At 43.1% G+C, this 12,340-nt stretch overlaps 1 protein-coding gene across 1 annotated transcript; it reads right to left on the bottom strand.

Moving 5' to 3' along the window:
- Positions 1 to 223: 223 nt before the first annotated feature.
- Positions 224 to 11,709, bottom strand: LOC117964650 (apical junction component 1 homolog). Its single transcript, XM_058986733.1, has 2 exons — positions 11,333 to 11,709; positions 224 to 5,608 (listed from the first exon to the last, which is right to left on the bottom strand). The coding sequence occupies exon 2, from the start codon at positions 5,550 to 5,552 to the stop codon at positions 2,262 to 2,264; it is 3,291 nt and encodes a 1,096-aa protein (XP_058842716.1). The 5' UTR covers positions 5,553 to 5,608; positions 11,333 to 11,709; the 3' UTR covers positions 224 to 2,261.
- Between the last annotated feature and the right edge of the window lie 631 nt (positions 11,710 to 12,340).

The following is a 12,340-nucleotide window of genomic DNA, read 5'->3' as shown; positions in this document are numbered from 1 at the left end:
CATTAAGAGCCGGTAGTGCCTCCTTCAGAGGGTCTGATTGCTATTAGAAGTTATTTTGATAGAGGGGATAATCATTAAAGCTTTGTTCTTATAAAAGGCGTGCCATACCTTTAGATAAACCGAAGATGGAGGGCTATCGCATGTCAGATATAATGCTTGTCGTGGGCTCAGTGTATAAACTGGTGTGACAGGTACACAGATGGGATGCTCGCTTTGGTTTTGAATCCAGTTCATTTATTAAATATACATTATAAATAGCACACAGTTCAGACTAAATCAAATAGAAAATACAGTGAGTGACAATTAAGTTCCAGATCTCTTCTGCTCGGACTGTTGATTTGTCACACGAAACATCAGAAGAACTTCTAGAGATGTGTTCCTTTCCATTTACAGCGCATGAAGCCAATACAAACAAAATGCCATAAAATACAGAATTATTATTATTATTATTATTATTATTATTATTATTATTATTATTATTATTATTATTATTATTATTTGATATCCAGAATCAACTTTTAAAATAATAAACCAAGCAGACCTTTTTTTTGCATTATAATAAAATCATACATAATCAAATATAAATAACATGCATTCAACAGAATCTTCAATCCCATCTGTAAACAGAATTTGTTATGAGGCAAGAGAGCCTGAAAGAGGCTGTGATTTAAAAGCATCAGTGACGCAGTTCACTGCACTGAACCATCGTCCAGTTAATGAACTGGGAAACAGCTTTAATTATCATAATTATTAATATTTTATACTCTTCACATATGCAGTTTAAAAGGAAAGAAGTGAGAAAAATGGAAGGAAAAATACTTTACTGATTTCCTTGGTTTGAATATAAACCACGGGCCACAACAGTTTGGCATCAAAGTTATACTCCATTAGTAAGCACCGCTCACCATGATCTGTTAGCCTGCTTTGAAAAAAGATCAGCTGCCCATCACAAGAGATCTGTAACAATAAAAGGCATGTCGAAATCCTACTCTCCTCCAAATACACAAAATGAAAATCTTATAAACAAATACGAAGTTTTAGGATTGTCCTTGAGGTGCTGGCAATTAAAGAAGAAGTAGCGAGGTTCCAAAAAAATACAGAGTTCCCCGTCCCCACGTGCTGCTACAGCTGCTTAAATAACACATCTGCATTTGATCTTTTCATTCACATCCTGACAACTTTTTACACCTATGCCTTTAAAGTCTGTTTCAAAGCTCTTTTCAAAATGGCCGCTCTAGTGCACTCATTTTTGGCAATCTAGTCTATCTGTTCACTTCTGCGATAACTACAGGGTAACTAGTACATGGCTAGGTTTTTATACTAGCGAGGAAGACAGTTCTCTCCAAGCCCACTGGATGTGTTCTTTAGTTCTAGCTATGACATGACATGTGTTTCTCCTCGTTTAAGGTCTTGGATTTAATTAAGTCAGTTAAGTGCTGCTTCTGCTCTGAGTTTGACTCCAGCCTGATCAGTCATTCGGCTCTGCTTTCGCTGTGCTGTCAGTGGACGCTTGTTAATCCAAATCTCTGCCATGTTATGGTAGGATGACAGTTACAGGCTTGTCAGAAATACGTCTTGCTTAGAGACAGGAAGGACTACCCTAATCTAACCTCAGGACAGATAGTTTGGCTTAGAGTTCTATATTGGATGATGAGAAAACAAAAACAAATATATATTGGCAATTTCATAATCATATAAAAAATATACACTTAAAAACAAACAAAAAAACAGTGCAATAACATGATTTTTACAGGTACAGCATCAGACCATTTACCGTACATTCATTCTGAAGAAATTCATAGGTACTTGCGACTATTATATTTTAAAGCATTACCATTGTTTTATTTAGCCGATCTTGGGTATTATTCTGTGATATCTCTTTGAAAGAAGTGTACCATCAGTGTCTTTTAATAAGACAACCCCACAGTCCAGGGTCTCCTTAGCCTTGGCAGTAAGAGACAGAGAAATTCAAGACAGCACTAGTACCACAGCACAGTGGGTATATGAATGATCCTATTGCCTTATGAACCAGCTTTGAAACTACAATAAATACTGTACTTTTGTTCTGCATTTTGACTGACAATAGTATCCTATTATAAATACCTATTATAAATAATGCTGACTAGGCAAACATGTACAGTACTATACCTTTTTTTTCTCCATAGCAAAATACATATCTACAAACATATATAATAAATAGGCTTCATGTTAAGAGATATATAACAATATAGATATATTTTTAACATCAAAGGTGAACTTGATCAGATAATGTCATCCAGGAGGTTGGGGGTTCCTACCCAGTCCAGTGTCCTGGGCTCAGATGCAGCCATGATCATACACATGAACTGCTTCCCAGTCCGCTTGTCGATGGGGTAGATACTGGTAGGCGTGAATCTCTTATTACTCTCCACAAACTCACACAGCTGCTGATAGATTTTGGGGTACTCATGGCGTAGGAAGACCCCCCTGGTCCTCAGCTCTCGCTGGATGTTGATGAAGCAGATCTCCCTGGCTTTCCTTCCCTCCTCTCCTTCCTTATCGATGTCTGCCATCCCCGGGGGTGGGGTCAGGATCAAGGTCTCCATCTCGCTCTCCTTTTTAAGGATCTTCTTCTCCGGGCTGGAGGAGGCCAGGGCTACCTTGGCATACTTCCTGACAGTCGGAACTTGGACTCTCGGAGAGGGTCTGTTAGGCACTTTTTCACCCACAGCTATAGATACATTCAAAAGGAAGCATTCGTTGGGGTCGTACTCATTCCCGGCTTCCTGCAGCTCCTTGCAGTAGCCGCCCAGGTTGTCCCTGTAGCCGTCGAGCTCCCTCAGGGAGAGGTAAGTGGGGGACATGAGGAGGCTCTCCAGTCCGTACTGCAGGAAGTTATCGGCCGACCCGGGGCTGGGGAAACCCAGGAACAAGACCCCCCTTCCGCGGGACAGAAATCCTACCTTGGCGATGCGAGAGAAAGCTTTGTGGACCTCTGCATTCTCCCGGCAGATTCTGAGAACGTGTCTGCAAACGCTGCCAATGCGCCCGTAAAGGCAGTTTTCCTTGTGGAAGTCCCAGTCCTCTCTCCGGCAATTCCGGGAGCAGTAGTAGGTGTAGCAGCTGTGGCAGGACTTGAAGTAGAGGCAGGCGTTGAATAAGGTCTCTGTCCGGCGACACTTGCTGTTGGAGCACATCATTGTGTCGTCCTCGTCTGTGCTCTGGTCCGGAGAGCCTTCATCTGGGTCCTTTTGGAGGACATCACAGCCACTGTCCAGTTCTTTGTGGACTTCATGAGTCAGCTTTGTAGAAGTGGGCTGCTTCTTTAACGGGACGGGATTCCCATTGGGGTCTGTTTTGGCTGAGGAACCAGCATTGTCCTCGTTTATCAGCTTCTTCAGCTGGTCCAGCAAGTCCTTGCTGGGTCTCCTGCTGGGTGGGGGCTTGTAGTCGATGACTAAGTCTGCCAGGAGTTCGTCCAGCTGCTCAAGACTTTGCTGGAGGGAGGCGCTGTTGTGAGTTTTCTCTTTGGTAGGATTCCCCTGATAGGAATGTGGTTCTTGGTAAGAAGCACTTGGGGCTCTGCCGGAGTCCAGGACATCCCAGCTTGCAGAGCGTCCCTCCGTTTTGCTGAGAGCACTGGGGCGGATGTCATTGTCTGTGATGGTGATCTCAGGGGTTACGAACCACATCCTGCTGAGGGAGTTCCGTCCCCCTTCTGTGCAGACCTTATCCATGAGCGAGGTTTCCGACAGGGAAAGCGCTGCGTAGCGCCTGGGGGAGCTGGAGAGGTTGACTACCACTGGCTGGTGTCTTTCATCTGGAGACAAGGCACGCTTTCCTTGGGCAAGAAGGTTCTCGTAGCTCCTGCCACGTTGCACTGGCTGCTCCCTTTGGATGTTGTGGTTCAGGATGTTGTCCCAGGATCTGGAATAGTGCCGGGTGTCCGTCCCCAGCCTGTGCTGGTCCAAACAATGGGAGGCGTACCAGGGAGAAAGCACGGGATCTTGCCTGGATCTCTGGGTTGGGTACTGTGTTGAAGGGTGGAGGGTGGCGTATCCGGTCGGATCAGGACCGTACCAATCGCTGAAATGAGCCTGAGGCATTCTGGGGCGGCGGTACTGCCCGCGGCTTTCAGTATAATAAGCCCTTGAAGGAATGTGATGTTCAGGGGGTGTCACAATGTGTTCATTAGTGTAGGACATCTTGGATGGGACGCACTGAACTGGGTACGTTCTGGGATCCTCACCATAAAAAGTCCTAGACGGGGCAGTCTGGACTATGTAGTGCTGTGGCTCGTTCGTGGAATAAGGTTTGGGGTACACGGGTATGGGATATTGCCTTGGCTCTTCAGTGTAAAATGGTTGAGCAGGTACAGCATGGACCATATGAGTCCTTTGATCAAGCCCGGACTGTGCTTTAGGGGTAAAGTTTTGGCTGGGGTAACTATGATGCTCCGCTTGATAGAAAGTTCTGGCAGGGGGTGCTGGAGAGGGATACCTCCCATGCTCCTCTGTATAAAAGAATTTGGTTGGCACATTGGGGCTGGAATAAGCCTTGCGCTCCCTTCCGGGGTAATCCCTATGCTCTCTGGGAGAAAGCATCCTTTGTAAAGGGATGTCCACTTGTGGGATGTAGTCGTATGGCATGGTGTTGTGATGCTGGTAAACCTGCTTGTAATCTCCACTGTAGGAGTCACTGGGGGTGGGTGTCCTGGAGACCTGCCGACCACTTGGCAATATCAGGCTCCTGCTGCCTCCGCTGGGGTATCTCTGCCAGGGCACTTCTGCTCTGGGTGTCGGGGGCTTGACGTTTCTCGCAGCATGCTGGAGAACAGCCTCGTCTGGCTTGATATCCATGCGGCACTTGACATGAGGGCTGGTGGCCGGTTTGCCTGGCTGGTTCTCATCAAAGGACTCCGGCACAAACAGCGGTGAGTATCGTTTAGAGTCTCCCCTCTGCGGCTGGAGTTTGATGGGGTGGACTTCATTCATCATGGCCCGGCTGGCTGCATAAGAGGCTTCCCTGTGAGGGGAGGCCTCTGGCTTCCTCGGGGGGTCACGCAGCGCAGCCCGTTGTACTTCCCTTCCCCTCCTGACAGGCGGAGGAGTCACCTCAAGGGGCACTGGCGTGAATGTGGTCTTCACCCGGGGAGCACTTCTGGACCTGGTCCTTCTCTTGAGATCGGGTCTCACGACATCTCTGGTGACTTCCACAGGTTGCTGAGGTGGGGGTCTGGAGTTGAACAGATCTGGGGAAGAGAACCGGAGGTGAGCCTGCTGCCCAAGAGAGTTCCGGGCAGCCTCCGGGTTCAACATCTGCCTCTCGGTCCTCCTGTAAGGGTACTCCATCGAGGAACTTAAAGCTTTGGGGTCGTCCAGTGACTCGAGGAAGTCAAAGCTTCGACAGTGCCTTTTGTTGAACGTTTTCTGATTATCCTCCAGCTTGCTCAGGATGTGGGGATCACATTGTTTGGACTGGCAGTAGGACTTGGAGTCGGTAGAAGTCAGATTCACTTTAATGTCTCGATACACAGTCGACACCAGTATGTCAGGCGGGTCTGTTCGTGTCATCTTAAAGAGACTCTTCTAGTTTTTCCCCTCAGATCATTTTAAGGTAAATATGGCCTCTAAAGAGAACAGAGAAACAGCATTTAATTTCATTGCTTAGATCATTTTTTAAACCGAAAAAGCTAAATACAGGCAAGACTGGGGGGGGGGGGGGTGCATCATGTTGTTTCATCACCAACAATACAGATTCACTATGATCACAGTAGGAAATCATATGATAGTTACTATGTAATTATACTTTATTTATCAACACTATTTTGCATTCATTTTAAAACAAAGCAGCTTAAACCAGTATGCAAGCTAGTGCTACTCCGGCAGCTCTGAAAATGGCATTGTTATCGTTCTGAAAAGACAACAAGACAACACGTATCCTTTTTTGTGTTTCATGACGCGTAAACATGCCAAACGATGGCTGCCGCTAACAGAATCCATTCTGCTCCCAATCCATTTCTACACAGCTAAATGCTGGATGCATCCAGGACTTCATCACATTCATTGCCAGCACATGATTGCTGTGTATCAAGTGCTTGGCTGATTTTAAAAAGCTGAATTAACCCATTTAGTAGGCACTGATGAACTGGAAACGCATGGAAACACTCCAAAGCGTCTATCAAGTACCAGACTCAGGGTTTGCCTGGATTCCCAGTGGAAGGTATTACTGGTTACTGACGGAATACTGGGACAGCCTGCTTTAACAGTAGACACAGAATCGTACAGCATGTCCGAAGCAGTGTTTTCATAACTTCAAACACTCAATTACAAATACTAATGTGCTTCCAAGAAACCAAGCCCAGTAGGCAAATGTCCAGCTAGTTCCTTCATTAGTGTCGACTTGATCTTAGTTTTTACTAAGACACGGAATTACAAAGCTTCTGTTTTTTTACTGCATTCTTTACCATTATGTACCATTCTCGTCTATGCCAGATGAAAATTATTTCACCCAGCTCTGTTCCAGCTAATTAGAAAAGTGGGTTAAAGCCGGGGATTCAAACTGGACTCAAATACACAGCGAGTTTTGACTTAACCCCGGTGCAGCACAGACAGTACCACCGTGCTGGGCATGGTCTGGGTTCTCAAACAAAAGCTGATGATTCAGTTTCTTTCCTTTTGCATTATGTGCATGCTCGTCCGTTGAAACACGTCATGATGGAGGTCAGTCAGCCAGTTCACAGCCCAATGAAAAGGAATGATGGAAAGAACCCAGTAACTGCCCACCGATCAAATCGTAATTACAGCATGTCCTTGTCCTTGAGTTTAAGGACATGTTCCTGCGGAGACAGCGGTTTGAACAGGACTTTGCGCACCGCACTGAAAAGTTACCACGGTACTGTAAAATGGCATAGCCAGACATCTTAAAAAACAGGTTTGGTTTTCATTGGCACTATTCTTTTAGGTCTTCAACAGGATTCTATCATTTCCGATCCTTGGTCGTCCTGTGCATTTAATAACTGTTTGAAGTTTTTGAGGGGGTTACCCCATATATATTACAGTCTGAATATTACAACCTGAAAATAACGTTGAAAAATTAACAATTTTTCTTTTTTAGAACAGACAAAAACTAAAAGTAATGCATGTCATCTTATATATAAATAAAGAAGAACTTCATCCCATCCAGCTGGATGTCTTTGAATAGCCACTTATCTCTGCTGGATAACGAAATCACAGAAAACATAAACTATCTTCATACACACAAAAGAGAAGACTTTGAAAAATGGAAAGAATGCCCCACTTCCTTACCCTGTCTACAAACATCTGCAGAGCAAAAGAAAAGGGAGCACAATTTAGCCGTGACGCTTCACGAGAGAGTTTAAATGATCTTCACATTATTATAGGAAAAAAAATCATTTGCGCAGAACTGCTTATTGCCGGCTGTGTAATTATCCAAAGAAAGGTCAGTGAGAGCTGTTCCAGGCTCCTAATGATCCTACGAATCTCTCATAAGGGCTCGTGGCTAATGAAGCTGCAACCTCATGCAGCTCATCCATTCTTCAAGCAGACGAGAGTAATTCAGGGAGGAATCTGAGAACGCACAGAGCCCCGATAGCGCTATGTGCTGTCGTCATTCGTGACAGCCTGTCTGTTTCTTAGCGGACCTGATCGGTTAATCGGGTATTGATCGACGTGGCTTTCATTTTGCGAGCCTCAATTAAACATTCATTGATCGATTAATCGCCATGGTGCCCTTTTTGGATATAATACGTTACTTAGCAGATGCTTTTTCCAGTTTGTTTTTAAAAGGCTTTCGTGAAGATTCTTTAGTTTATATTTTTGCATTTTGCTTGTTAATAATAACGTTTTCTCAAAGAATATATCACATTATCACGGTTTACGACAGAAAACTTCAAAGTCCCATCTCCTGAGACACATTGCAGATCTGCTTTAGAAATCTTTATTGGTGCATGTGATTGTTGTTGCTAACTAAAGGGGGTGGGGGGTGGCACTGGATACACTGTTAGCTTCAGCAAAACAACCACTGCTCCCTTTATTATTATTATTATTATTATTATTATTATTATTATTATTATTATTATTATTATCATCTCTGATTGCAGCCCATTCAATGTGACCTACATCACAGGAAGTCACCAGTTAACCAAAAAACAGAGCTTTACATATTTGAATCTATAATCTATATGGAAAAATCTAAATTAAAATGAAAAAGAGCAAAAAGACATTTAGCAATACCATAAAGGGTACCAGTAATAAGCTAATAATGCTAACTGGATAACCTTGGCTGTCCCTGGAGATTTTAACCCAGGCCTCCAGAGATAAAGGACTTACCTACAGTGCCTATCAGCCCTCAAGCAAATGGCACTCTTACGTGAAATCTGGGTTGATGATACTACAGGGAGTGGTTAATATAAAGTTTACATAACTTGGTAAATCAATCTCTGCCTGCCTGCCTACCCCCTTGAATCTTCATGCTTGCAAACTCACTCTGCGCTATGCAAGAAGGAGACTTTAAGTGCTTTTCCTTCTGCGAGTGAAATCACATTGTGGATAATTGGCCCTGGTTGAAACATTAATTGAGCTACAGACAATATTCTTCTGCTGATTTCTGCTTTACAGTAAACGTCTCACTGTTTTGTTTGTTAGCCACAATCTAGCAAAAAGTAGCGCACTACAAATGATATTAAAAGCCTCCTTATTTTTAAGCATGCCTGCTTCATATCACATTTATAGTAGTTTTATTCCTGTCCCCTGAAATGTTAGGACATTTTAAATCATTCTGAGTAGTTCTTAAGCTAAGCAATCCACTTTGTGGCTTGGAGCTTGGTTTCAGGAGACTCGGTTTCATGGCACTGCACGGCACACCAGGGGAGACGTGGGGTTTGATGCAGACTAGGTATACCCTTACTCCTACTCCGTGTCATGAATATAAAGAGGATCGCCTTTATACTGATACCATTTTACGGAAGCATCCTTACAGAGCCGGTATGTTCACGGTCCTGCATAATCCTGCTCTCCACAGCAGTCAGAGACCTCATATTATATTACAGGGAGAATGAGCTGCTTGTGACATGAAGATGATCAGCCTGCTTCCTGTCCATTCTGACATGCATGCAGAATCCCTGTCTCCATGCTGACCTCCTTACCCCGCAGTGCAAAGCCATCTTTCCACCCTTTAAGAGGTATGATATTAACACTGGTCTAATGCACTGCTGTAAACCCTGTTTGTCAAATTTAACCCAGCTGTTTATCCAATCGGATTCTTTACAATCTCGCACGGGTTTAAGCGGATCGAAACAGAGCCGTAGAGCTGATTTGGGCTTTGGTCAAGGGGTTGGTGGGACATTAAGAGGCATGAGCAATACAGCAAGCACCCAGTCTACTGTATGTAGTGGTGGAGTCAAGCCGGAACCCATCCTAACTCTGTTTTCTATAGGCAGCAGTAGTGCAGTTGAGTCCTAATACAGAAGCTAAGTCACATGACTCACATCTCCCGCACAACTGTCCGATTCGGTCAGTCGTCTTGATGCAATGAAACTTCTTCTATCACTTCTTTAGGAAGGCTAAAAATGCTGACAAAGACAACATCAACAGAGCATCGACTACAACTGTGGACACAAACGAAGCCACAGACACACGACACAGACACTGGTGTTGAGAGCTGGACCATTATTTATTTATTTATTTATTTATTTATTTATTTTACTATTTCTCTACTGGTTTCAAGTTTGGAAAAAGTCAATCAGACAGACTTTGCGGTTCCTGCCTCAATCAGTTACACTGCAGAAATGTTGCAAGCTTTGCTCATGCTTTCATAACCTAGTTCGATTGATCGAGCGTTGTTGATTTAATCATGCAAACCAAATACTGTAGTGAAAGATAAAAAGCATTGCACTGTACACAATGCTTTCTGGAAATACAAAACAAACACATAACATGCACAGCAATGGAAATAAACACAAGCTAGTGCATGCTCTGTTTTCTAGTTCCAGGAAAAAAGGCTCTTGCATTAATTTATTGGTCTTGCACTGCTACTTGTTTGCCTTACAATTACGCAACACAGCCAAGCTGAATTTCAAAGGTAGAATAATCTTAATGATCGCTCACGCGCATACAGCTACATCACTAGAAGCGGAAGACCCCACGGCTGCCCCAGTACTGGTCACGTGTCAGATTATGCCTCTGCTTGAAGGCGAATATACTGCACTTGAAGCCATACTGTGCTGCACTGTATCAATCGATGCGGGGTTCCCTAAACACATTGTAAACACAGTATAATGGACACAGTGCTGTACCAGTGGGCTATTGCGGTGATAAAAATAAATAAATAAATAAACTGTTTAATTTACCAGTGCTACCATTGCGCAATTATAATACTCAGCTGTAGAATCGGCATTAATAGTGCCATACAATATTGCAACTGCAGTCGCCCACACCGACCATTATACTTCTCACCTGATAATAACAGCATGATCTTATTGAATACACTGCATAGTGTGTTCTTATATAAATGTACAGATAGATAGATAGATAGATAGATAGATGTGTTGACCCCTGCAGTGTACACTTTCTTTTTTAATAAAATGAATATAGAATAGATATTACTATTAATATTATATAGACTCACTATAATAATATAGCCTACTACTACAGCATCCTTATATTTGCTGTGGAAGTCATACTACACATGCCGAAACTCCACAATCTTGCGGCTCCCATCTTTCAAATGGATACACACAGTGTGTAGATTAGCAAGTACAGTATAAATACAAATACGCCACATTGCGCAGCAGGGTATGCAAAACGGACACACATTAATAACACAATTAGACGGTAAAATATAACGCTGTTGTATCCATGAAGCATGTATTTAATGGTTAGAACGCATGATCTAATATCTCAAAGAGTTGTAATTCTAACAAGCCGCCCGACGTGTATCCACTGCCTTGATGTAGGTCTGCATGTAGTTAGAAAGCTCAAATGAAATACTGTACTGTAGACGTGCCTGTTTGCTTTATAGTTATTATTATATCCGCATGGTTCTGCTGTACTCCAATATACAGTGTCGCTTTGTGAAGCATTGATTTATTTTGTTATATATATATACATAGCATTCATTTTAAGTCAAGCAGAATTTTCTGTGATCACACACACACACGAACAGCACAGCTCCACCGCTGTTATAAATGGCACCCCTGCCGAATCACACACTGCTATTTTCACAGAGCAACAGCACTACGGTTCAGGCAGGTTGTAGATGCAACCCTTATTAAACCGCGTATTTTATACAATACTTTCTTTTCTTTCTTTTTTTAACAGAACCCGATCCTTACCGTTCTGTTGTGGGGGTTGTGCTAATCTTGTACACATTCCTCTTCTGTGTCGTTATTATGGGACTTATCTTCTTTTTTTTATTTAAACAAACGCACAGTACTAAATAAGCAATCCGCTCTTATTCTATGCTTTCATTATGTCATTTTCACCGCCGGCTTTTTTTTTTTTTTTTTTTTTTTGCTGGTTTATTTCAGTAGTATTGATGGGGTCTGCACCCCAGAGACTGACGCTGGTGCTCGAAACCAGCGCTGTCGCAGCTGTCCTATGTCCAATGCGTATTTCTGTGCATTAAGGCGAGTGTGTTGCAAGCTGACTGTACTTGCTTGTACAGTATATGAGCCTTTCACTTCGCCCTCACCTCCGCCTCTCTCTCTCTCTCTCTCTCTCTCTCTCTCTCTCTCTCTCTCTCTCTCTCTCTCTCTCTCTCTCTCTCTCTCTCTCTCTCTCCTCTCAGTTTCGATTCAAACTCAACGCTGCCTCTATCGAGCAGTGGAAAGAAGCTTTTAAAGGACCAGCCACACCCGAGACGCCTTCCCAGAACACGCACGACAGACAGTCCTTGTTAAAATATGTTTACAGTATGTAGGCTAATAGGCTTGCCCTATTTGCACAACTTTGAGTGAATGTGAATATAAATACATACAAATATAAGTCACAAAAGTTGTAGACTGCTGCCTGATTATTTAACCAAACTGCATGAAAGATTAATTTAAGTCTTAAAATGATTTAAAGTTATAAAAATGAGTAACCAGTACCAGTGTGATACCTTTTTCAGTTATCGGCACCAACATTACAAACACATTGAAATGTTTGCAGGTTATAATGGTGCATGTCAGACACTAATGCAAAACCTAGGTCTCATCAGCACCGCCGCCAACACAGAAGAACAAGTACATGGTGCTGTGTTTAAAATATTCAGAAGAGTACAGTGCATTCTCAGGAAAATAACCTGTATAAGAGCTTGCCATAGTAAAAGCATAGCAAATGTAATAAAGCATAGTGAAAGC

The sequence above is a fragment of the Acipenser ruthenus genome, chromosome 15 (genome assembly GCF_902713425.1).
Source record: "Acipenser ruthenus chromosome 15, fAciRut3.2 maternal haplotype, whole genome shotgun sequence".
Taxonomy (NCBI): Eukaryota; Metazoa; Chordata; class Actinopteri; order Acipenseriformes; family Acipenseridae; genus Acipenser; species Acipenser ruthenus.
Note: the sequence above shows the minus strand (reverse complement) of the source record. Positions and strands in the feature narration are given on the sequence as shown.

Excerpts from the sequence above, each read along its gene's own strand:
- LOC117964650 (XM_058986733.1), bottom strand. The coding sequence starts at position 5,552 with ATGACACGAACAGACCCGCCTGACATACTGGTGTCGACTGTGTATCGA.